The sequence below is a fragment of the Apteryx mantelli genome, chromosome Z, assembly GCF_036417845.1.
Source record: "Apteryx mantelli isolate bAptMan1 chromosome Z, bAptMan1.hap1, whole genome shotgun sequence".
NCBI classification, from domain to species: domain Eukaryota; kingdom Metazoa; phylum Chordata; class Aves; order Apterygiformes; family Apterygidae; genus Apteryx; species Apteryx mantelli.
In genome coordinates this window covers 46967848-46993759 of record NC_090020.1, presented here as the reverse complement: position 1 = coordinate 46993759, position 25912 = coordinate 46967848, and the positions used below count along the sequence as shown (strand labels likewise).

The following is a 25912-nucleotide window of genomic DNA, read 5'->3' as shown; positions in this document are numbered from 1 at the left end:
ATTTGAACCACAAATTTAAATTGATAGTATCCCAGCTTGCCTTTGTTCATAGCAGCAAATGAAAATGATCCTAAAAACACTCAGTCATGAATAGCTGCCTAATACAAGAGCAGCTTTTACAATGAAGACTGAGTCTTCATCTGGGCTGTAAGGCATGCACCTATAATACAAAGTTAAATAGAGATCATGTTTTAAACTAAACTTCCTAACAAGGGCAAATGCTAATGAAAATAAGACTTACATGGAAGGAGGTACTTTTCAGTCCTTTGCCGTTAAAGCCTGTAAAAACTCTCCGACCATCCCAGTTGGTTGCCACATCTCTAACCTATATAAATCAAAGTTTTGTTTTGAATTAATAAAAATATGTTGGCACATAACTGTATCATAGCGGTATGATGCATGCCTGGCCATTCCTAGGAATGCCCTCAGAGGTACTCTGCGAGCAGAATTACTCTGCAGAAGGAAAGATGAGGGAACACAAAGGCCCATTGTGCACACTAGTGCAGAAAAATGAAATCAAATACCATTCTCAGCAAAAGCAGAGTGTCTTCTGAGCAAAGGCTATTAAGTGTGTCAAACTGCAGGATATCTTCTGGACACGGCTATTATGTTAAGACATACTGAACATGTGTCACTTATAATCCTGCCCTGCTTGTAACATCACAGCTCCAGAGGAAACAGTCCGCTGCATCAGTTCTATCAAATACTCACATACAGTTCTCTTCTCACCAAACTGTCACTCCTCATTTGTAAAGGAAGTTACAGTAAGTTATAATTAGTACTTGATGCCCTGTCAACTAATTAAATGTAGTAAAAAGCTTCCAGTGAGTTTAATGCTAACATGGTGTAATTAAAGCTGTGTTTTGAATACATGGTGCATGTATTACAGGTTTCAGTATGTGTCCCCCACCTCCTATGACCTAATTTCTCAGGTTAAACCACTGTACCTATCATATGATTAGTGAAAGGGCACTGTAAAAGACAATCATTTCCGACCTAAATACAAGTCAAGGCCAATCCAGTCCTGTGCTTTTTTAGAGGCGCTACAACAACTGCTGGGGGCAGGGGTGGAGGCAAGGAGGAGGAGAAACAGAGAGCCAGTTAGTTGCTTCCATTCTCATCTTCCCTTCAGGAGGCACCATTGCTCAAATTCTCCTGTCCATGAGGCTCCCACCGCTCTCACCCCTTCTTTTCCTTTTCTTAAATAAAAACATGATTAAGATTTTTAAGCCACTTCTAACCCCATGTCTTTGTCAGTCAAGGGAGCATCGTGGGTAGAGGGGCACTATGTGCAACCGCCCTGTTTGCACAGCTCTAGGACTGGTTCTGCTCCTCAAGAAGCAAGAGTTAAACCACATAAACATTGGTTACCTGGCGGAGTAAGGAAGACTACTCCGGAGGCCCAGAGCAGGACAAAAGCAATGATGGAAACCATACAACACTCCAGCACTTGGTCAACACTGTTTCTTAGTCGTCTAAGTATTTGGAAAGGCTATGAATACATTTAAAAAAAAAAAAAGGTGAAGAAGCAGAGCAGCCAGACTTTAGGAGATCAGCCAGGAAATTGGTAGTTACAGCCCTAGGTAGTCAGTCACTGTACCCAAATGCCTTCTTCACACTATATAACCTTTCCCACTTATTGCTTTCCATTGCCCACAGATATGTAAGGTAGGTACAAACAGATGCTAAAATAAAGGCATAATTCAGTGAACAAAAATGTAGCTTAAGAGAACCAATTAAAATGATGAAAATCTTTAATTTTATTTAAGTATAATTGTACGGACACGTGTATATACAAATACAGATCTTATGGGGCAGGGTTTTTTTGTTGTTGTTTGTTTTTTGGTTTTTTTTTTACATTTTAAGTTCATATAATATAAGCATTTCAAAAACAGCACTCAATGAATAAGTGCAAAGAAACTGCAAAGCAGGGCAGTACAAGCACAGGACCACACTGAGCTGGACTTTCATACCCAGATGCACACACAATGAGTGGCTTCAATGGGGTGTCAAGAGTAAGCATGGAAAGCGGATTTCGCAGACTCATGGGTAACCTCCAACATGCCAGCATCTATTAAACTGTACAGACAATGGCAGCAAGCCTATTGTAGGGAGATTTGTCTCACATCCGAGAAGCTTGGGGGCAAATGCATGGGAAAAACTCGGTGATGCCAGACCAGAAACAGATCTGCCCATTCACAGCTCCAAATTAAAAAAGGAGGGGGGGGCGGAAGGGAGGGAGGAGGAAGGGCAAGAAGAGGGGAGAGAAGTGTGGAGGGTTGTATAGTAAAACCGGTGAGCACAAAATCCAAGTGTAATGAAAGGAGGAGAGGAGTTAATGCTCTGTTCTAAGTCTCTGAAAGCAACTGAGCCATTGCTCTCACAAGTCAATGGATAAAGTTCAGTTTTAAGGGCTAGGGGTGGGAATCAACAGGTACAAATACAACCCTTTTCTTTCCGTAATTATACTGGAAAAGAAATAATCTACATTTGATCCCTCTCAAAGTTGTCTCTAGTTGTTTTGGAACCAAGTACGTACACATATCACACATATGACACTGGCAAGATCCTTTCTGTAAAAACTATTCATGGAAACAAAACCAGAAGGAAAATAGGGGAAAAAATAGGTTTAAAAAGAAAAAAGAAACAAAAGAATAGAAGAGTTGTTAGGTCCCCAAAGCCTTTTTAGAAACAAACATGATAAAAAAGAACAAAAAACTAACACAGAAACCACAGGGTTCCAATATCAGACCTTTAAACACTGAGGACAAAACATTGATCATCAGAAGTCATGTTCCAGGTCTTGACATTGTGAAGTCTTGCAATAGATGAACGATTTTCACAGATGAGTCCTGTATATGCTGCGGTGTCATGGCCACTTGTCACTCAGTTCTCAGCCATGATCACACTTGATGCTTCAAAGCTCTGTCTTGTAATCAATGCGTGATTTTAATATCCTGAAAGTCTATTGTTCTCACTTACAAAAGACATAAGAATCAAATTAATACTTTATTATCAAACACTATATACAACAGAGGTTGCTAATAATACAGAATTTAAAGAACATAGCTTTAAGTTTTAATTGTCTTTCCTTTGCCATCCAAGAAAGTACAGTACAAAACAATATTCTAAACTAACACGAAATGTTACCTTGTCTATTAAAGGATACACAGTATCCACTAAACTGACTGATCCATATTTCCCTGCTTCACGTTGCAATGCCCTTGGCAACCAGGAGTGCAGGTCATAGGGGTGAACTACCTAGACAAAGAGCACAAGTCCCTCAGACTTCGGATGGGGTAGATAAAGGGGAGGGGAGCAGAAATCTGCTTACGGTTCGCACCAACATCCTTCAAAACATCCAGAGATTTGCAGCTCAACACAAAACCCATCAACACTTATCTACCTGGTATGAGTGGGATTGCCTGATGCCATCAAGTATCAAACTGATGTCTAGTAAGCTTGTCACTCCGTAATGCAGGGATCTGCCTATTGGCTGCACCACTCTTGCTATTGCTCATCTAATTAGCACAGCTATATGAAGAAGTGAAGGGCTGAATTTCACCAGGGGTAACACTAGTGGAGAAAACTTGCTGGGGAGAAATGTAGTCTCAAAGTCCAATATCATTTAGAGACAAAGGATGAAAAAATAAGGTCACCATTTCTAAATGAAATTGGCACTGTTAGTATGACCGTCTACAATTGTTATGAATCATTTTAATACGGTTACCTATAATGCAGTACCATCTGTACTCTGGTTAATAACCCATTCGATAAGGTGCATTTTGATCCTCAAGCTCACCTCTTCCAAAGCTCTTTAATTCCTACCTGAAAGTAGTAGTAATGCATGCAACCAAGCACATATACATTGAGAGAAGAGTACCAACTAGGCTGCAATGAGAAGATGACTTCCGTCAGTGTTTAGATAGCCTCTCTTTGTTGCATGTGCTTGACACTAGAGGAAATTTCCTGGATTCCTACTGTAAGTGCAGGCCCTGCATTAATCGCCATACTGTATGGTATCAGGCAAGCCCAGATTTTAGTTTAACATGCATACAACCTCCCTTTGCATCTTAACTTAACATCTTAACCCCTTTCCTCCTTTCTTGAATAATAGGCTGCTTACAACTTCAGGAAAGCTTTTCTTCATTTAAAAACAAAAAAATCACAAAATGCTGTCTGTTAATGGTATCACAATTTTTGTGTGGTATCACAATTTTGTTACGCCAGACATTTTCTTCAGAATTAATATAGAAAATCCTTGTTTTGCTTAAATGTGTTCTGTATTTTGTTTCGCATTTAACATAATTATCACAGTTTCTGCCAGGAAAGCTTTGTTTCAATGTCGGTCTGATACTTCCCTGATTATGCTTTGCAGTTCAAATTTCATGGCAGCCTCGCCAAAAAAAATACCTCAAGGCTTGCATTTCCTGGCAGGTGACTTTTTCAAGTTCTACCTTAGCCAAGGTTCAGATTCCTTAAACAGGGTCTCTCTCAATTCCATCAAACAAGACAGTCCCATATCCTAATTGCATCAAGGGCTACCACTTCTCTCACAAGTTTAAATAGGACAAGCATATATACTCACTCTCAGCATAAAGTATATCTAAATAATGTATTTTCTATTCTAGTGGATTTTTAAAAAAATATTTTGTTAAGTCTTTGGGAGCCCATCTAGTTTATCTCCTGCTGATAAACACGTTTCCTCTACTCTTCAGATTGTGCTGGAAGGGGAAAAAGATATAAAATCAACACTTGAATTCACATTCCACACTTCTTTTCTTTCTCCCACCAAACAATGCTACTAGACTGTCCTGGCTTCTTCTACTTGTGTTTTATTCCCATGACTGAGGAACTTGCAGGGGAGACAAATCAAGAGCACACTGAAGGTCCTGTGTCCCAAAGAGGTTTCCTCTGGCCACTGATGTCCTCTTTTAGCATGTATTAACACCCAGAGCAGCATCCAAGGCTATCAGCAACTAAGTCAGTGCTGGGGAAGGTCACTTTATTCTCAAAAATGCCTCTTTGCATTTCAAGAAAAAAAAAAAATTGTAGCACCATGGTGATCTGTTTTGAAATAAAATAGTCTGGTGTGCACTATCCACTTAAACAGAAATAACAGAGGCACTCACACCCCCAGTGAAGTTTTCTAAATCTGACCTTGCCTGCTGTGTGCTAACATTCCTAAATATTAACTTCTTCCTCTCACGAAAGACAGCATTTCTACTGCTAAGCACAAATTTTACTGCCAAAGATGTTTCAAGACAGTCCTATAAGAAACATTGTCTTTTCCTTTTAGAAGCCCGTTCATTTAGAAACTCCTAGAGGAAATGGTGTTATATTATATCTATGTTAATATCTCCCCTCCAGTCCTGACATGGTGACACGATGCCTTGCATGATCATCTTACAGTGCTGAATGAGAAGGCATAAATATTGTATCGGAGAGTAAATCTCTCCCAGGCTTTCCTTGAATTTCCTTATCCTTCACTGACTGCATCTGCCACTATTCTTCCTTGTCCACATACAGATGACACAGTGAGCTAACAGAGGTGACTTCTTAAAGGAGAATGCAGAGGAAAATAAGAATCACTAGTGTCACTATTATAATTTGGCATTTTCATTTGGAGTCCTTTTATTTGTTTGGAGGGATTAAGAAAGTCACAGGGTAGGGATGGGTGCTGAAACTAGTTATTCCCCTCAAATTCTTGCTCAGAGTTCAAGCTGAAAGGGGAAAAAAGGGAAAAAAGAAAAAATAACAATTTGACATCTGCAAAACCAATACAGAGTCCCTTTCTTGGGATGAGCAGTTAGGTGGATCTTTGATGTTCCAAGACCCTGATATTTTCTGCGACAGGTTGCTGGAGCATACTGTGCTATAATATCAAAAGCATTGCCAGGAGGAACAATAGAGTTGCCAAAAGCCGACTGGGTATCCTTGGTGTCTGTGCCGCGTTCTCACCACGGGATGGCTCGGCTGACTCATGCACGGTATCATCTGTTCAAACAGAAAGCATACATTCCAATGAGATTTTGCATCCTTAATAAATTCTCACTGAGCCGACAACTGTAAGTAGATTTCTGTGCCTTTATGAAATAGGTCAATGAACCTTGTGCTGTCATTGACTTTCACAACCGTGTAATATCTCATTATGTAACCAACTTGGGGCCAAGTCCTGCATTTCTTACTGGCAAAACTCCCACCGAAGACCAGAGGAGCAGCAAGTAAGTCTGACTTCAACAGAATGAGGAAGGAAGGATTCCTCCTCTTATAAAATACTGTAGCTCTAGCTTTGGATGGCTCATTAGATAGCAAAGTCAATAGCTAGACAGCTAAATAAAAATACCTGATTTTCAAAAGGGCTTGAAGAGGAGTTGCACGTGCTCAGAATTAATTTCCAAGGTAATCCCCTTACTGAGTTACAGATTTTGCCTGCTAAATTTGAAATGATAGTCCATAAGCCTATGCGTACAGTCCACTTCCACACATAGAATTTCCACTGAAGTATACTGCATTTTGGGATACCCAGGGGATATGATACTAGTCTCTCTTTCTTGAAACTTAATTTTAAAGGCTAACACATAACAATCTCTGATTTTACAGAATACATATACAATCTGAAAAAAACCTCTCATAGGTAATAGCTTACTTTTTATATTACACAAAAACAAATTTACATATATGCTTCTAAAACTAACGAAAAAAGAACCAGCTTTCTTGGAAAAACATGCTTATATGTTAGTAACAGAAGAGAATACAGTAGAAAAAATATTCCACTAAATTTCTGATGCTGAATAAAGCTCTATTTAGTTTTATAAATTAAAAAAAATCAGCACTAGAGCCATAGTTTGTTTCATAAAAAATATAGGTAAGTCAAATGCAACTCTAGTGTTGTTAAAGGTATAGTATTTTTCTTTACAAAATCCTCCATATCCACAGTTATCCAATTTGGCTATTTTAACTGTATCTGTCTGAAGTCTGCCATACAAAGTCAGCTCTGGGTTTGAATTTTCTACATACTAAATGAATGAAATCAGCTGCACCTTTTTAGGGAGTGTGAAGTGGCCTCAAAATGTATTTCTAAGTTATTTTAGAGTGCCTAAGTTTTCAGGAAAATTAACGCTCTCTCACTACCTAGTGTACTAAGCTTCTCCATTTTATGAGAGGTTTCTACATACCTATGATACCTCTGCCTCGTAGTTCCCATCTCAACAAATTACATTATCAGGATTACACCGGATGAGAGCTGTGCAATTCCAATTAAAGGCACCAAGAGAAGCAGGAGTTGCAGGACAAAGAACACGACACAGCTTTGAAATGAAACCTTTCAAGTTACTTAGCTTTAGTTAGAAACAAGCCTCCCTTAACGCCTCTGACACCTAGCAGGTAGAGCACTCAGGATAATTTAGGCTAATTGGCTCTTCAGCATCAGTCTGGTATCACTGGAAAGTGCACAGTAAACTGGCTTAACAATCTACCCCATGCTTGGCAGCATTAATTGATGCTACAGTTATATCAGACTTATCAGTCATGTCTTCAGCATCGTTCAAGGTAGACACATGAAGAGCAAGCAATCATCGTTTGCAAGGATTTTTACATTCGTAAGAAAGGGACAAAAGTATTCACCAGATGCAAGTCTCACTAAAATCAGTGGGAAAGACTGACTGCAGTTCCTTCAGGCACAGTTCCTTACAAATGCATGGCAGAGAGAATCTCCCTGAGACTTAGGCCCTGAATAAGGCCGTAGTATCCTTCCTCCAGAACGATTCCAAAGGGCCCTAAAACTTTCAGTAAATGCTAGATATTTAAAATCGTGCTAGTTCCAGTGGTTGTCAGAACCAAAAGCTGTATCATATTTCACTTGCTAGTTACACACCTGTACTTTGATGACACTACAATCAGAACACAGTATTTCACAAGAAGAGCTCCCCAATTAAATCGTAGTGATGTTTTTCTGCTGGAAATTCCCAGACTATCTTAACTTTCAGTCCTACCTTCTTCAAAATATTCAGAGTCAGGTGTGCTCAGACTGGAAACATTTACTCACTACTGATGAACCAAACTAAAAGGGGGGAATGATGAGACTTATCTTCCACCTCTTGCATCATCAATGGAATTGCAAATAAGTGTGAATTATTGGTCTCTCTAATTTGCAACATCAAATGCCAACAGTTCTGTCCCAATTACATGCATGAGTCAGCACCGAGATGTAATGGGTCAGAAATGGTATAGAGCAGTGATAAATTCTACTTCTCTGAATACTGGCTACTGCTAAAAAAACTGAACTGAGAAAACCCTCTAAATTAAGAAGACTACTTCTTAAATAAAAAATAGGGAGATCTTCTATGATGCCATTTTTATAAAGTCATTCTTCACAGCAGAATTCATTTTCATGTAACTTTAAGGGATTCTTTTCAAGGAACCATCTGGGTTTTCTGTCAAGGCAGTCCCAAGGTCTCTTTGCACTTGTATATTAGAGCACACTTTTCATGTGTAGTTCTCAAAACTGCTTTACAAATATGATTTTCCTTGGAGGTGTGCAGTTATAACACTGCACAATCTTAAATACTTAGGGGGAAGGTTTTAGTTTATTTTAACACTGAAGGCAAGTGATGAAGAGGACAAAATTCACTAGTAAAATCTGGAAGGTCACTGCTAAAGACAGGGAATGCTAGCAGTAATTAGAAAAAAGTATTCTGACAGCCATGAATTTTCCAGATCACATAGCTTTACATCATATGCTTCAAGTATAATTTTTCCAGATATGCACAGCTACAATTTTTATTTTAGGGATTTTTTTATTATTATTAAGTAGGAAAAGAAGGGGAAGACAGGAAAAGGGCTGATTACTTTCATGACTTCTGAAATAAGAGCAGTTTCCACAGATCAGCTTCCTACAATTCCCTGAACAAAAACAGCGGAATTACAAAGGTTCAAAAATCACGCAAATGGTGATTTTTAGAAGGATGGTTATAGTGATCAGTCTGTAGAACGTGACCCTCCTGCCCCCCAAATCTTCTGTCTACTGTAAGGGAAGGTAGTGGCAGGCTAGGTGAGAGCGCACACACAGAAGACGCATGCCAGAGACAGGTAAATTAGTACACAGCGCAGATCACATGCAACAGGAGTCACTGAGGCAGCTGGAAGTCTAACAGCCTAATAATAGGAAAGCGTGAGAGCAGGTGGCAGGTCCGGGAATGACTGATTATCTAACAGTGACTGGTCCAAATAATAACACAAATATACACTCATCTCAGGAATGGGAACTTTTGCTGTCTTATTAAGGGTATTATTTCCCCTGCTAACACACCGACTACTTCATCTCAGTTTGCAGAATGTTCTTTATATGATTTTAGTTTCCTCTTTTGCCTGATGCTTTCTAATGATATGTTTTTGTGACAGTGCTAGCTAGGTATTACCATTCAACTGGGAAGTGATCAGCAGTGTTTGAAAAAAAACACTCAGTTCCCTAAAATCACGTGTTTATTACTCAGATGAAGATCTCCCTTGCAAGCCAGTAAACAGGAGGGATACATGTTATTTAGCCCATATTCACCAAATCACAAATGTAAAAGAGCACATTGAGTTTCTAGATTCATAAGGTATCTAGAGATAGGGAATGATTGTCCCAAATTCCTGCTCTAGAAGGATAATACTACTAATAAAAGCACAAATGTATCTCCACTATAAATATTGCATTTACATTTGCTTAGAGAATATCCTAGATTCTCAAAACCAAAATATTTAGGAGAGTTTTAAAAATCCTCTTCAGAAAAATAATGAAATCTACTGTATTTTCATAGGTAAATCATTCAAACTGGATAACTTGTTAAAGTCTTTTTTATATTTCTGCCTAAATAATGATTTTTATTTAAAGGATCAGCAAGTATAATCCAGGGTTACAAAGAGCAAAAAGAAATAATACACTTCATACTAAAGGGAAAGTCCCCTTTCAAATAACCTAAAAGAGAGAAAGATCTTGGTAATCTGTTCTTCAGCGTATGTACTAACTGGTACATGTGGAATTTTTTCTGGTATGATTTGTTTATTTAACTGCATACTTTAATTTTTGAGGCTTGAATACAAACACTGTGTGAGCAGTGTGTAGGTACAGATAAAAAAAACATGTAAATATTATTGCAAATACTTTTCCTAAATACCTACCTAATTTTAATGTCATGAGCCATGCCATTGAAGTTGGTGGGATTACTCACACCCCTAGAGTTAAACATGCTCCTATCTGTCATGGATCTGAGTCACACAAACACATACATGCACTCCCCACACCGAGGAACATAGTTTTGTGGTCACAGTTAACCTAACCTTGAGGGGAGGGGGGGAGAGGGGGGAGAGGGGGGTCCTAAAATGTTCACCTAAGTCTGCTCCAGTAAAATCTGGATGGGAATTTATACATACAAGTGTGTTTGCCTGGGTGTGTGTGTGCGTAAGTAAAATATAATACTTTGCCTAACCAAGCATACAGAAAAATGCATGTATTTTTAAAGGACTAATGTTCTTACTTAAGCACTAGCTCTATCAGTTGCATGCCTGTGTCATGCACTAACATGAAACAAGCAGTGGGTCTGTCGTTTTTGAGGGCCTTTTGAAACCACATGACAAAGTACACACATCGACTTTGTGCCTAAAACTTTGGGCCCTGTTAGTAAATAGAGTGCTTTGCCAACATGCTGGGTGTTTGGCATGGAAGGGCCAGTGACTTCAGGAGACCGGTGGAAATTTTACACTGGCACACACCATATTCTATTAAACCGCATCACCCAAAAACCAAATAAAGCAACGTTTTTCCTCCCCTGCATTAAACAAGGATACAGGAAATATACCGTAAGTGATATTAGCACTGCTAGAAATGAGCAAAGGCAGAGCAATTATACCATGCAAAGCATGCAGAGAGAAGAGGAAAAAAAGTACTGAAGCACCAGAGGGATAGACGCATTTGTTAAAAGAGATTCTCTAAGCATACTAACCTGCTGGTTCTAATGAATTTTCTACTTTGTCGTTAACATCGAAAACACGATCATGAACACCTATAGTTTTCATACAGCTGTCTATAACAAAAATAGAGATAACAGCCAAATATGTTAGTGAGACACCCTTAAACTCCCCACTTTCCTTTTTTTCTCTGTATCATTTTTTTCTCTATTTATTATATAAAAATAAGTATATTTATATTTTAAAGTCTGCGGCACTTGTCCAAATGCCAGTAGTCTTCCATTTGTACAACAGTTTAAGAAACAACAAGTTAGCAATTGCCATGTAATTAAAACAAAGCTTTATGAAGAATGATAAGAAAATATGATGAAAATCATAACACAAATGTTGCTGTACAGAACAGATACACAAGATTTAACAGTAAAAAAAAGTTTCATTGCTGTTTACCAGACCACACAGTAAAGCATGCGCTACAAAGCCACCCTCAAAAGCTTAATCTAAAGAACTTACTTGCTGGTCGCACAAAGACCTTAAGCTTTAGACAGGATCTCCTTCCATTATCTGGGATCGCAGAAGCTGTAAATAGGGAAGAATGAAAGAGAAGAAGAAGAGTAAGAGAGAGAAAATGCATATTAGCCTTTGTCCTATAAAAAAAAAATCCTTTATTTTCCCTTCATCTGAAGGGATAAACACATTTCAGCCTCTGCATGTATGGATTCCAAGTACACAAAGTAGCTTGATCACGCAAAAGCAGGGAAAGAACTTCAGATCTGATCTTGTTCTAATCCCTTTCTTGATTATTTTACATGAGACAAGTGAAGCATGTGATATTCACAAAAGTTTCATTATCTCCTTTCACCTTTCCACACCTTTTTCTCAAGTGGTTGTTTAATATAGTTTCTGCTGTAATGCAGGTGTTTACTCTGCAAAATTACACTTTAGAATAATTAGGATTACTTACAGAAAAGCTAGTCTTGAAATGCTAGGCCATAGGTTTTAGCAACCCAAAAAGGGATGGGGGAAAAAAAAAACACAGAAAAAATGATGATGACTGCTAAAAATTTAAATATATATTTACTTCCAAGAAAATAGAAATATGTACAGTTAAATCCTACAGAAAAAGTCAGCACCCATATTCCATAACCTATCTGCCTTTGTTGCAAAAACACTTACCTTGCTTCAGTAAAAACGTGATTCCCTATGTTATATAACTAACAGACTAAACCCAGCTCATTCCTTCTGTCTGCCCTCCCCGGCACTTGCCATTCCACATATTTCACTATAAGAATACTTACTGTCCAAGCAGAAAATGAAGAAGGGGAAACGACATGTCTAGCACTGTACAAAAGATAATACAGAGACCACTATGGTCAGCACCTACTTATTTCCCCAGGACCAAGTGCTGCTATGAATACTTCCTTACTTTTAGCAACTGTTCTTGCCTCAAAATGTGCAATTACAGTGAAATACCCCTGCCTGTCACCTCAGACTGGATTTTCTGCCAACCTGAAGTCACCTTGGCAACTTCCATCAACGTTTGCAATTTTTAAATTGTACATTGGCCTGAAGTTAAGCATGCATGCTGGCAACTGAGGTACTCGATTTGGGCATACAAATTTTCCCTTGAGAAAGATGATCTGTGTATACGGTTTTTTTGCCCTTGCAAAAAATCTCAGAGGCTATAGCTGAAAATATTGCCTGAAGCACTGCAAAGTCATTTTATTTCATTGCACAGTCTCCTCCATCATTCAAAAAGCTACGTACTAAGGCAGAGCAAGAGACGCTTTTTCTTGAAAATGACAACTACTGGAAGCTGTCTGGATTTACAAAAAGATGATTGGGCTGGCAGGAAGTCTGTTTTGTTTATCATCCGTTTTTATTAATTCTGTCCCTGTTTGTGACAATTAATGAAAATGATTTATGTATAGACATATGAACTCACACTCTGTCTGCATGCTAAGCTCACCCTTGAAGGACTCCTCACTCACTCAAAATGAATTCCCTTCATTCTGGATGATGCATCTCCATGGCAAGCATCAGCTTCTTCCTAGGAAGGACTAGCAATTGCAGTACATGTGCAGAAAAAGGAACAATGTCAGAGTCGAACAGAGCTAATGCTGTGGCTTTGCACCGAACAATGTCAGAGTCGAATAGAGCTAATGCTGTGGCTCTGCACCTGTTGGGAAGTACTTGAAAGATTGTTTCCTTCTTTTGATTAAAAGACAAAAAGTGTGCAGAAATGATGCTCCCCCCTTCACGACAACAAGCAATTAAGAAGTGCTAACAGCTGGCTTTGCTTTAGGCTCTTACTAAATCAAAGTCAGAAAAACTCCCTCTACTGACATTTACAGTAACTGGCGTGTTATTTAGGGCACAATATTTGTGCTGCATGGTTATATCCAGGAAATTGTGTCCTCTCTGTGGCCCTGACTGAATATATGCAACTGGCTAACTGCTTAACTCAGACTAAACAGGCAGTTGTGGATTGCTCAAAAGATCAGAATTCGACATTTATTATCCCATTATTAATACAAAGGTGGAAATAACATTTCCAACATTAGCCAAAATAGAGACCACATTGTAATTTCGTCACTAAAAGACTTTTTGCTGCTCAGAAATTATTTTAGTAGTACATCAAGATACACATTTATTCAAAGGCAAGATTTAGCTTTGATGATTACATGCTGCTATTTACACCCATAAAATAAGCGTATTTGGGCTCACTGCTATTTATTAGAACACTTTGTTAGTCAATGCCAGTACCATGATAGCTAGGATTGGATAATATTTTATTTGGAAAAACAGAAAATAAATGCTCTGTACATATAAAGTTTATATGTATAGACAAACTACAGCTTGTAATTTGCTATGTTCTTTGGGAGAAAAATACTAAAATCTGCTCCCTGTTTAAAGCTCCTTTTTCTACCAGCCCTTACAAAACTTTGCATATTATATGTTGATTCATGACCTGAAGACAATCTAACAGGTACATTTAATTCACCATCCTAGGAACTGACACAGTTTTAGTGATATGTATGAAAAAGTGCTTTTTTTCCTTTCCAAGGAAATGACACAATCTCATGCTTGCAGTAAAATTAGGAGGATTCCTCTTTCATCGCAGTGTTTTACTCCTTCAGGAAGGAATAATAATAATAATAAAAAAGTAAAGTGAGTTACTGTTCTGCTTTCACATCTGGTCAACCACCAAGAACAAGGTGATGAAGGAAAATACTGCAACCTCTCTTGCCTTCCTGAGAAATTAAGAAATTGTTTGCCAAGCTGGATGACTGCAATCAATTTTTATTTCTTCCCTTCTCCTCCCTCCCTCCTCCTTTTCCTTTTCATCTTAAAACAAAAACACTGACTAGCTGTAGTGTTCACTTTAAGCCCAGATGTATCACCCAAAGGGCACAGTCAGGATGGCTCATATCATCTGTCCTCCCCACACACACATTGCAGCAAGTTTGTCAGTACTGTTCTGCTGTCTTCCCTCTCCTCGTTATTCTGCAATGTTTTCACCATCACTGAGAAAACCCTGACTTTTGGATTAAAACGTCCAGGATAAGATGGCAACAACTGGAAATTTTTTTTCTCCCCTCTTTCACTGACAACCCCAAGATCTTTTTTCTCTGAACGCTCAATGCTAGGAATATCAGACTTGCTTTTGACTAGGCAAAGCCAACATTTTTCATTAAATCTGTTTTTTGCATAAGTCAATGCCTTGAAGTTTGAACTCAAGCTGAAGGCTGAAATCCTGTTCTTCTATAAGAAAGCAGCCTTAATGACAACCTTTTGTTACAGAGCACGGAACTCCATCAGGGTGACCTGTAAGAGGGAGTTTTGAGTAACAACTGTAAAGAAACATTAAGTGACCAAAAACAACACAGAGGAAAGGGTAAGCTGCACATACTACTGGCAATAAACGCTAAATGTGCTTTTTCTGCAGGGAAAATAATGCATCAGCTGGGACCCATCAACAGCAGAGGTTCGCATGAAAAATTCTGGGATCAGTTTGGTTTTTGGAACCAAAAACCTCCTATCAAATTGATAGTCTCTGGAAAAATTCAAATCTTGACTTATACACTTAAAGGTAGGAAAGAGCAAAGTGGTAGCAGAAAGATCAGTGGTTTTAAGCTCTTTCACTTTCCACGAAAGGTGGGTTTTCAACACAGCAGAGTCTGACAAACTCCCTGAGACTCTGTTCCACACTTGTAAGACAGCACCGTTTCTGAACTCTGGAAAGAAAGGCAAATGGTTTCTACCAGCTTGCGATCTGCTAAAGTTCCTTCCCAACTAAACTATTGCTGTTGTTGCTATATTCTACTGAAATTAGCTCTACTATAAGAAAAGATGTCCTTCCTAAGCAGTACAAAGAGAAACTTCATTCTCCTGTCTGCACAAGACCGAGTTAGCCTCTAAGGCTTTGGTATACGGCTTTGTTATTTGTTCCTTTTAAAGGTGATATTAGCTATAAAATAGAAGCCAGTTCTGAGAGCAGGAAGCCTCTGATGCTAATAGAACCTGTCCCAAGCAACATTTTCCTTTTCAAAAGGCAAAATTCCCAGGGAAAAAAAAAGGGTGATGGAAACCTTGCTGCACAACAAAAAGAATCCTTTGATAAAAGACCCCTTATAAGGAACAAAAGAGGTTATACCCTCTTTTTTCCATGGATGATAAGAGAACAGAAAAGAATCAGTCAGCAAGATTCACAATGAAAAACAGAAGGGGAACTTTACAATGTTGCCAATTCCTATGATTTTATTACAATCCTGATGATATTCCCACCGCCCCACCATCAGCAACCTCATGAGAATCTCCTGGGTCTGTCTGTTTTAAAGAGCATGTTTTAGGCTTCACAGTTACATAAAGACTTGGGGCTAGAAGAAAACACACATTAAATCCTTCTGAAACCACAAGATATATGAAAACAACTCAATGATTATAAAATAATTGTTTCAGTTTCTTCTCTCTTTTTTTTTAATCGAAAATTCTATGATTCAGGAGAAATTCAAGTCATGATTTCTGTATTCTTGAGGTGAAAATTCTGTCTCCATTCAGCTGAACTAGAAAAAAGCACATGCAAAAAACTACTTCTGCTCATAGGACTAGATCCAACTTGGAACCAAAAATGGCACAAAAAGACAAATTAGATGACAAAATTTCTCTTCTCTGAACTACTTCTGGCTACCATTTTTACACCCTGTAAGGAAAGGAAAGAAAGTAAAGAAAATTATTCTCTCCTCATCTAGAGCCAAACCATAACTGTTTCAGTATTTGCGAGCTATATTTAAATAGGGAAATAAAAGTCCTGCTCCCTCCATCCCACTCTCAAGAAGTTCTCTGCTAGAAAACACATTGGATATTATTAATAAATTAGATATAACAGCTTAAGCCCTTAATCAGACAGGATAAGGCTTAGCAGAGTTTTTCAATAACTACTAGGGAGCCATAGATAGAAAACAAATTGTAACATACACAGAAACAGTTTTTTCCTCCCAACAGATATGCAGTTGAACTATTACATTAAATTCCAAAATCTCCTTAAAGGAGTTGTCAAGATATGGCCCAATCAATTTATGAAATGGGCTAATTCTGAGACAGGCAGCAGTTTGGCTGGCAACTATTTGAGGCTCAGTTTCTGACTGAGGAGCATGTTATTTGGAGGCTGCACATAGAAAGCATCTCAACCATCCTATCTGCTGATATTCACATGTAACCAGCGGTTTCCTCTACTTGCCTCCTAATCCATCCTTAGCCTTCTAATTGTAACATTGCACCTTTTACTAAAATGAAAGTCAGGGAACAGACTGATGTAAAAGAAAAAAAAAATCATGAATGCAATGCAAATACTCATTTAGCATTACAAATATATTTAATACTCGAGCCACAATCCACTCTGGGCCCTATTAGACAGCCAAACTGAAACCGCTCAGTATACAAATAGTGTCCCATTTTTCTAAGTCACTCAAATGGCAGCTTCTTTCTGGAGCAGGGGGACACTGACAAAGGAGCTTCCTTTCCTTAAGCAGAACAAAACTCCTGCGTGTCTTCACAGCCCTGATATAACACACTGCAGGCACATGCTGAATGATAATTTCTCTTACTATTTCATATTTCAAGCTTCTATTATCAGTCCACTTGAAATATTCTTTGAATAATTATAAACTAGTGTCTATGATACAAGTCCACAGAGACAAGTCCGTTTATTTCTCACTGTATTTTTGAGAACTGTGATTTCTCTCATTTACCCTTTACATGAATGTTTTTTCTGTGCTCTAATATGGCCAAACAGGGTCTTTTTTTGGTATGAACCCAGATCTCACCTCAGTTCATTACAGAGATACTACTAGCAGCATCCTCTGCATGTTACACAAATTCCAGTCACTGATAGCTGCTTCCAAGCCACAAACACTGACTGGAAGTATTTGTTCATACTGGGAGGTCTATAGAGAATTATTTTTGAACTTCTCCCCTACCCTTCTAAAGAGACAAGCCAGATACGTACAGCTGGAGTAAACACCTAACACTTACTATCCAACCCAAAGGATTGCACTGTAGTAAACACCTGGAGAAACATCAAGAAAAGGGAACCTGCAGCAACCAAATACACTGGATGATGCGTGCTGTAAATCAGAAACTCATGTTTAGGCAATCCTTCCACTCTCTTAGTCCCGCAAGTTACAAACAATCTCGCCACAAAAAAATATTTAGAGCTCTGATCTGCCTCTAGCCTTTTCAGGTGCAATACTGCTCCCATTAGTCAAATCCAATATCCAGGGAACCTCATATAACCTGCGAAACATAATTCCACCAAGTAGAAGTGTTTTAGCATCGAATACCTTGTGTCAGCTACAAAGCTTTCGAAAGTTTTATTTTTAAGAGCAGTCACCTGCTCCTTTCTTCGTAAAGAAATGAGTATGTGTGAGAGCATTAAAAATGCAGTTTTCCATTATGTTTGCCACAGGCAATATTTCTCAATTTGTGCAAGTCAAAAGAAAAAATAGCCTATTAGTTGTTAGAAGAGTTGAGCCTTTCCCCTGTAGGTTTTCATGTGATTTACCATACAACACAAATGTATGCAAATTAGCTAGGTAAATGCAGAATTAGTTATTAATATTCTTCTCACAATGTAGATTGAAAAAGTTACAAATTTGCATAAATGTTATGACTGAAAAAGTCAGCTGGAATTTAATGAATCAATAAAACACTCCTTTGTGTGTATATATGAAGTGAGGCCTGTATGGAAGGACAACAAAAGAGTCTTTAAAATTATTAACTTAAAAAAAAAAAAAAAAAAAAAAAAAGACTCCCAGAAAGGATTTATAGATTATGATCTCCTTGTAAGCATTAAAATCTAAAATTAAAAACAGATAAATCCTGTTCCTAGGGAAATCCCAACTTTCACCAATCTTTGAGTTTAATTAGGGAAAAGAAAAAAAAAAAAGTCCATGCATGTCTGTTCTTCCATTCCAATATACCAACAAAAATTGAGTTTTGTTGTGGTAGTATGAACATGACTCCATTCTGGGAAAATTAAAATACTGACTGTTTATGACTTACTCATTCTTCATAACTAATAATCAAGCACAATTCCTGAGTAAATTCTGACTAAAAACTTATTTGCACCTTTGCTATTGCCCATTCTACCATCTCTCTATATTTAGTCAACACCAGGATGAGATCACATACAAAAATTACAGTGCAAATTAAAGACTGAGAAATCTCAAGCCATCAGACAGATAGAGAGAATCTCTGCTGGAAAAAAAACCTGATCTAGGACTGCCAACAGCACTTGAAAACTATGAAAAATTAAAGTGAAAATCAATCAATCAGTAGTTCACAATACTGCCCATGGTTGAATACAGGCAATGGTACTATGGATACAACTGGTATTTCCAAGAAGCTTTTAAATTCAAAGTATTAAAGGGGTGCCCAATACAAATGCACACTTTGCTTTACTCCTGCATCCTCAACTATATACATATGAAGTGAAGGTAAAAGCAACCATATCATATTTCTCTAGTCATCTGTGTCTGTGTACATACACACATGCATGGAGTAGTATTCTGCAGCTCATGCAAAATATAAATCACTACACCAAATGCACAACAACAGAGAAACAGACTTGTTAAAAATCATGTGCACAACAAACAGAATATGAAATACTGCTTTTATTTCCTAACGTTTTATACCTAATTTGCACTTGTTTTGCACTGGTGTAAAAACACTGGATTATTATGGCCTACATTGTAATTGACTGTATTTCTCAGACCCGCCAAAAATAGCCTAGGAAATGGAAATGACTTGCCAGACACATCCGAGAACAAATGCTATTTTAGCGAGAGTTCCTGGAAGAAAGTAATACACAGTTACTCTTTGTGCATTAGCACTTAACGTTGACTCAGCCGTCCCATTTCAACTGCTTGGCCAGGAAGGATATACATTTTTTTTGCAGTTCCTAATCCACTGCACCTTATATATCTGGTTGAAGGCTGCACAGATTGAAATTAGGTTTCATACTGAAAGCCATTTCAAATAAAATCAAACTCTGTATGGTAAGAGACATAAACCATGGATTTCCAGTTTAATTAAGCCATTTGTCCAGTATTTCCTCTATTAAGGGATTCAGTGTGGTCCAGTCCCATATCTGTCTGCCTCAGAAAGGTCCCTTATCTGCTCTAGCAGGTGATTTAAGACAAGACTTCTCTGTTGTTAGATTACCACATGGCTGGTACACTGCGGTCAGACTTTTCCAGTGCAGAACACAAAAGCATCCAGAAGCCCAGTCCCTCAGTGCTGGGCACCTCCTGAGCTGAGCAAAAGCTGAGGGCTCACGTGAGGCAGACAGCATCACGCTGGATCAAGTCTAAAGGTTTATTACAGTCATATTGTTATCGTCTGTCCTCTCAAGTTACAGAGTGCACCTGTGCACAAGACAACACAAAATCACCTCAATGCAGGGCAGCCTGCATCCTTCAAACCTTCCGGAGAACAACAACGCAGACATTTCAGCTGCAGAAAACACCGTGCTCTGAGCTGTTCCCTGAAACAAGCCCACCTATGTGACAACCTAGCTCAGCTGTGCTTTACAAAGGCTCTTTCTGTAAGAGCAAGAACAGTTATGTTTGCTTATGAACTGGGACAAAGCTGTCATCTGACCGCAGCCTGAGCTTCCCAGCGAATCTGTCTTGCCTCTGCAGTGCTTCTTCTCATTAAAAAACAAACAAAGCTCAGCTGGAAATAAATGAAAGGCATATCCTAGTTTGAATGGACTTTTAGTTGCACGTAAGCTCCTGTGAAACATAAGGTGGTAAAGATGCAGAACAGGTCATATGTTTCCTCCCACATGAAATATTTGCAGGTCTTTCTCCCATATATGTGTTTCTCTTTCATAAATGCAAACTACATTACGTACCGCAAAATAAGGGCCAACATTACTACACTAGCACAATATAAATGACTGATGTCACACACCTCTATTGTATCAAGCTAACATTATTATTGACTAGAATGAAATAAGAGCCACAGATCTCATTACTGTTTTCAGTGGCATCAACAGAAACAAATACAGTTATTGTACAACATTAAGACTGTATTAGAGTAAATTGCTAATAAAACAAGTTAATACTATCAAATAGAGCACTTAGGGAAAAATATATCCTTTTCATACTTTTCATAAGCACTTTTATACTTTGATTTTCCCTTGGTATCACTAGAAATAACATGTTTTTCTTCAAGCAGGCTATCCATTTTGCTAATTTCCATCTCTAAGAACTAGACATAAGTAAATCCTTTGAAGAGACATTATAGTCTTGTTAGTAATGACCTTCTCTTTTTGATCTTTAAAGCAACATGTTCACCCGCATGGAATTTGTGGGTACTGTATCATGTTACTAAACCTCATATACTTTAAGGACTTCATATTACCCATATCTGGCTCTACCACTGCTGACACTATAATTAAAACCAAGAGGAGCATTCCATTCTGCTCTATTTTCATGCGCTTGCTACTTTCTTTAAAATATTTGGAAAGATTTCTAGCTTCCTATACTACACATGTAAATTCTGTCCGTTCCTAAAAACAAAAAAGTAATTGTAAGTATTGTATTGTGTTGGAAGTGTGACAAGCACCCAGACATGAAAAGTTACTTCTACTGATTCACCCAACCAAAGCAGCAAAATCCTGTGTTTATGCCCCTCTCGAGGAAAAAGCAGAAGAGACAGGAAGAGAAGAGATCTACAATAAGCCACCTTAAGAACAAGGGAAATTTAGAAAAAAAGCAGGAACTAGGGAGTTTATATGGTGGTTGCTTAACATAAAGGCAAATGGTGAGAATAATGCAGTTTTGAATGTGTCTGAATGCGTTTGAATGCATGTGCATATCCAGAAGTATGCAAATGTATTGCTTCAAGAGAATCCATTGCCCAAAAGATTTCAGAAAGGCCTTCCTTTGGAGAAAGGTCTACCAACAACTCAACACAGCTTTTACAAAAAATGCCTTTATGCACATAGCTAGCTTCTCTACAAATAAATCCAAGTAGGGCAGGATGAAAATCAGGTAAGAAATAGAAAGAATAAAGTCTGTAAAACACACAATAGTCCTCTGTAATTCAAGCTGTTTCTAACAAGTAAGGAAAGATTCTTGGGGCAGAAACCTTCCGTTTCATTACACCGACTACAATGGGGTCCCAGCCCATGACTGAGTACAGTACGAATTAAATAACAGATGCCAGCACCATATTAATAACAGTACATCTTTATCAGGTGAATTCCCAGTTTTTTTAAGTCCTGGAGAGGGACTACTGAACCTTCAGTCACGCTGCCATACGAGCCAGAAATTTTTCTTCCAGTCTTTAAAAGGATTTCCTTAACCCTTCAACTTGTCACTCTTCCTATGAAAAATTCTTGAGCACATTAGGCTGAAGTCTTCCCTCTGACTGAAAGTTGTCCAGTGTATCAGGCCACAGCAGTTTTCTTTAAGCTTCTCAGCTCCCTGCTTCTTTATTTCACCTGTCTAGTTTGTGTGCAGTGCTACAGGTCACACTCACTCTTAGAAAGCCGTATTTGAAAAAAGCCAATCTCCGCAAGTGTTATTTCATCACTGCAACCTCTTCAAGGAGAACTGTTGCCTTGTCAGCAATGTGACATGTCTCACCTGTACCAGAAAAGAACTGTAGACTGTCGTAACTATGACTGTGGGAAAGTTTGACACACCCAGGGGATAGCTAACATTTCATCTTACTCTGCTACAAATTATTTCCTTCCACGTTGTTTTTTTTTTAATTAATGTATAGCACAGGATGTTCATCCCTATTTCCAGTGATTACTCCCAGCTGAACTCAAAAATAGATATGTATGTGTGTACATTCTTCCACAAGCAGGACTCAAAATCCCTGGTGGTTTGGAAAACATTTCTCAAAAGCAAAGAATACCTCATTGGACTGTTGAGCCATACGGGTATCTTTCCCACAAATCCAGCAGAAAAGTCAAATGCTGTAACAGTGCCTCCCTCTCTCAAAACAGGAGTATTTTTCCACTGTTCTTCCAGAAAAGTCACTACTGGACAGAGTCTTCTCAAGCGGACTCTGATACTCTTTCACACCTGATGCCTTCTGATCTAAGCAAGCATCTCCTCACTGCAAGCTAGCACTTCTGTCCTTTACCTGCTAAGCAGTTAAGGAACTTTTCTAAGTCAGGTTGTGAGCAGTTTTTAATGGTGCCTCCCATGTGTACATACAATTATAAATATGGACAACAATACGGGATAACACAAATCCATTATTTGACACCTCCTTGATGACACATACTTCACTTCAAAAGATATGGACAAAACCTCCACTGAATTAACTCTTCTCAACCACACAGTATCCATCACTGCCACATGTAAGCCTCTCTCCCGTAGTGTGGTCTCTCCAATCTTCTTTGGGTAAAGACCTAAGGGCTGGTCACATCAAAGCAATCCTGCTAGTGAAGTGTAGAGTCCCTGCCTCGCATTCTGCGATCATGAAGATCTGCTTATATTTGAATCTCCGTTCCTGGCTAATCCAGCTCAGTAATATCTGCACTCAATATAGCTCTGGTAGCTGTTGAGTGCTGCGTGCCAGTGTGCATCAGAAACCTCCTTCCCCTCACACTCCTAAGCAGCTTCAGTGCACCAGGTTTCTCCCAAGAAGCCTGGATACACTCCCATTTACCTTAATAAAGAAAAGAGCCATGTGAAGTGTATGTATTTTTTCTTTGAACTACTATAGCAAAACATATAGAACTCCAAAAAAAAAAAAAAAAAAAACCCCAACAACAACAACAAAAAATCCAGAAAACCCAAAACACCCAAACAGAAAAACCCTCTGAAATCAAATACCTTACTTTGAAGGGGGTAGGGGTAGAGAAAGCAACAGGTAACTGTAAATCTGTATGTACTGTCTGATCTGGAGTCTTAAGTAAACAAATGCAACAGACACTTACATAAACATCTGTGACTTCTGCTGTTGCTGGCTGGAAAGCCACAACGAGCTCATGAGGATGCCCACACGGGGGCTGTGGCAGCACAGGCTAAGGAAGGCCCCGCCGGGCTGCTGGCCTGCCCCCTCCCCTCCTACAGCTGCCCCTGGCATGGCCCCCTGGGAGCACGGAGACCCCCAGGGTTCAGTACACTCCACACAGGATTTCCAGCTAGGACAATGGTAAATCTGGATCTGTTGTTGGTCCTTTTCCTAAGACTTGCACAGCTAAAGCCAATGACACAGAAGGTTCCTTCTAGTTCTGTGGTCCCATTTAATTTTTGAAGTCTCTGAAAAGCCTAAGTTCACCTTAAGTCACTGCATAATCTGTTCTCTAACCAAGCAAGAGTATGTAAGGTACACTCTTGGGTTTTTCTGTTCTCCCTTTGTGAAATATCCTGGGGAGACAAGAATATTTTCTTCTTGGATCAAGCCAGATATTTTTCTTTTTTTTGCAAGCCCACGAGGTGTGTAATCAAAGCTGGCACTGGAGCATCCTAATTACAAAACCCAGCATGGAACTTTTGCAAGCGTTTTGTGCACTTCAGATTTCCCATTCACAGAGTCCTCTTACTGAGAAAGTAGAGATTGTGCAAAAAGTTCAGGAAAGAGAACCAAGAGTGGCAGTAAATCATTTTTCATTTCTGCCTTTAATACCAAGATCAAATAAAGAAAAATTGACCCTGTATATGTAACATGTCATTCCATTTTTGTTTGAGACAAAATCCTGAACTCCTCAGAAGGAGGACTGACCAGGGGGGCGGGGAACCCAAGGTTTATGTTTTTATTATTATTATTATTATTATTTTTAAGACATTTCAAAGAAACGTGCACCTTAAAACTGAATTGTGGGAAAACAGCAGGTCTGAAGCGCTATCCGTGCTGGCTGCTTTCTGCAGAGTTGAAGTGACCATTTTCAGATCCTTTCATTCTGTGGTGAAAAGATCATTACCATGCTACTCCCGGGAAGTCAGTCCTCCTGCAAGTGAGCTCCTTTGTTATGAATATGGAACAGATGGAACCAAATCTATCTGCTCTGTAGGAACAAAAACACTTACAACCTAGCTCTCTCTATTAAAGACTCTACTTAGCTCCTTTATACCACTGGCTTTCTGTGCACTGCTGTGAGGTTTTGACTTTATAGAAAAAGGCACTCCATAAAAGCAATAGTTCTTACTCTTAAACCAAAGTGGCCTAAGAACAGCAGAAGATGAATGCAGAGTTTAACCCGCATGGCTCCTTGGAGATATGCAAATATTCAATTACTATTTTTTTAAGCTAGAAAAAGGATTTCTTTTTTGAGGAGGAGGAGAAATAGCTATATGCAAAGACTGTGCATCAATGGCAGTGAAGCACATAGATGATAATATGCTACTCACTCTAATAAAGGTTGAATCTAACTATGTTACTGCAAGAAGGAACATGGCTTTCATTTGTACATATGTCAGTATGGATCAAGATGACACTCCTGCAAAGAAATCTATATTGGTCTTCCAAAAAATTGACTTTTTCGGTAGGAGACAAAAACCGCTCTGAAATCAGGTCCCCACCACAAATACAAAGAAGATATAAAGCATCAATTTATTTCCAAATATTGCATCATGCAGGGCCTACTTACTAAGAATTTACCAGAAACTACATCACTATTACAATAATTAATTTTACAAACTGAAAATATGCATGAACTGTAGCTGAAACCAATAGATATACTTATTGAATCTGTTCATTTGGAGTGGAGTTAAGCAGATACTTGTAGAGTACCACATTTCTTACTATCAGAATAATTGTTAGTGTTCATTCCTAGCCACACATGCACAAATATATGCAGATACTGTTTATATCAACTTCTCACAAAAGTCCATACAACAGAAGTCAGTGACTCCTTTACTCACTATTTAACATGTTAATACGTTTACCGTCTGGCTGCCTTTTCAGAAGTAATTGAAAAAAGGATTTCTGTGGCAGGATGCTTTGATTCTGACTAAATCAAGTCTTCAGGCAAATTTCCACCTGCCAGTGAAGGCACAGCTTGCCTGAAGTCATAACCTTTGCTGGCGGAAGGGAACTGGCCTTGAAACAGATCATGAAGCAGATGTTTTATGCCAAATCAGAGTCTAGGGATACACAGGCTACCGCAAATAAAACTCTTCTCCTGTCTGTTCAATCATCTCAATTCCCTGCAGTGTGAAATATGAACTTGCCAACAAATGGCCAGTGTGCTACGCAGCACAGCGGGGAGAGCAAGTGCCACAGCTGCACCAAGGACTGGAAAACTCTAGACATTCACAACATTTTCATTAGGCCTGCTTTTCAGCCGTAGCCCAAGCAGTGGCATGTTATGGGCACCATCTCCAAGAGAAGGCGATGGAGTTTGTAGAGATAAGCTTCTGCCAGCTTGAGCTACAGAAACTGTGTTTGCTTGGCAAGGAAGGGGGTGGGATTCACATGCCTGTATCCACAG

At 38.7% G+C, this 25912-nt stretch overlaps 1 protein-coding gene across 3 annotated transcripts in view; it reads right to left on the bottom strand.

Moving 5' to 3' along the window:
- Nucleotides 1-1736: 1736 nt before the first annotated feature.
- Nucleotides 1737-25912, bottom strand: part of EFNA5 (ephrin A5) — a 215616-nt gene continuing 191440 nt past the window's right edge. Inside the window, exons 3-5 of one of the 3 annotated variants that reach the window (XM_067315244.1) lie at nucleotides 11461-11526; nucleotides 10986-11066; nucleotides 1737-5997 (exon numbers count right to left, since the gene is read on the bottom strand). In XM_067315244.1, coding sequence (XP_067171345.1) covers nucleotides 5876-5997; nucleotides 10986-11066; nucleotides 11461-11526 — 269 coding nt within the window. In that variant the 3' untranslated portion in view covers nucleotides 1737-5875. The remainder of the gene's footprint in view (nucleotides 5998-10985; nucleotides 11067-11460; nucleotides 11527-25912) is intronic. The other 2 variants (XM_067315246.1, XM_067315245.1) reach the window with 2 other exon arrangements.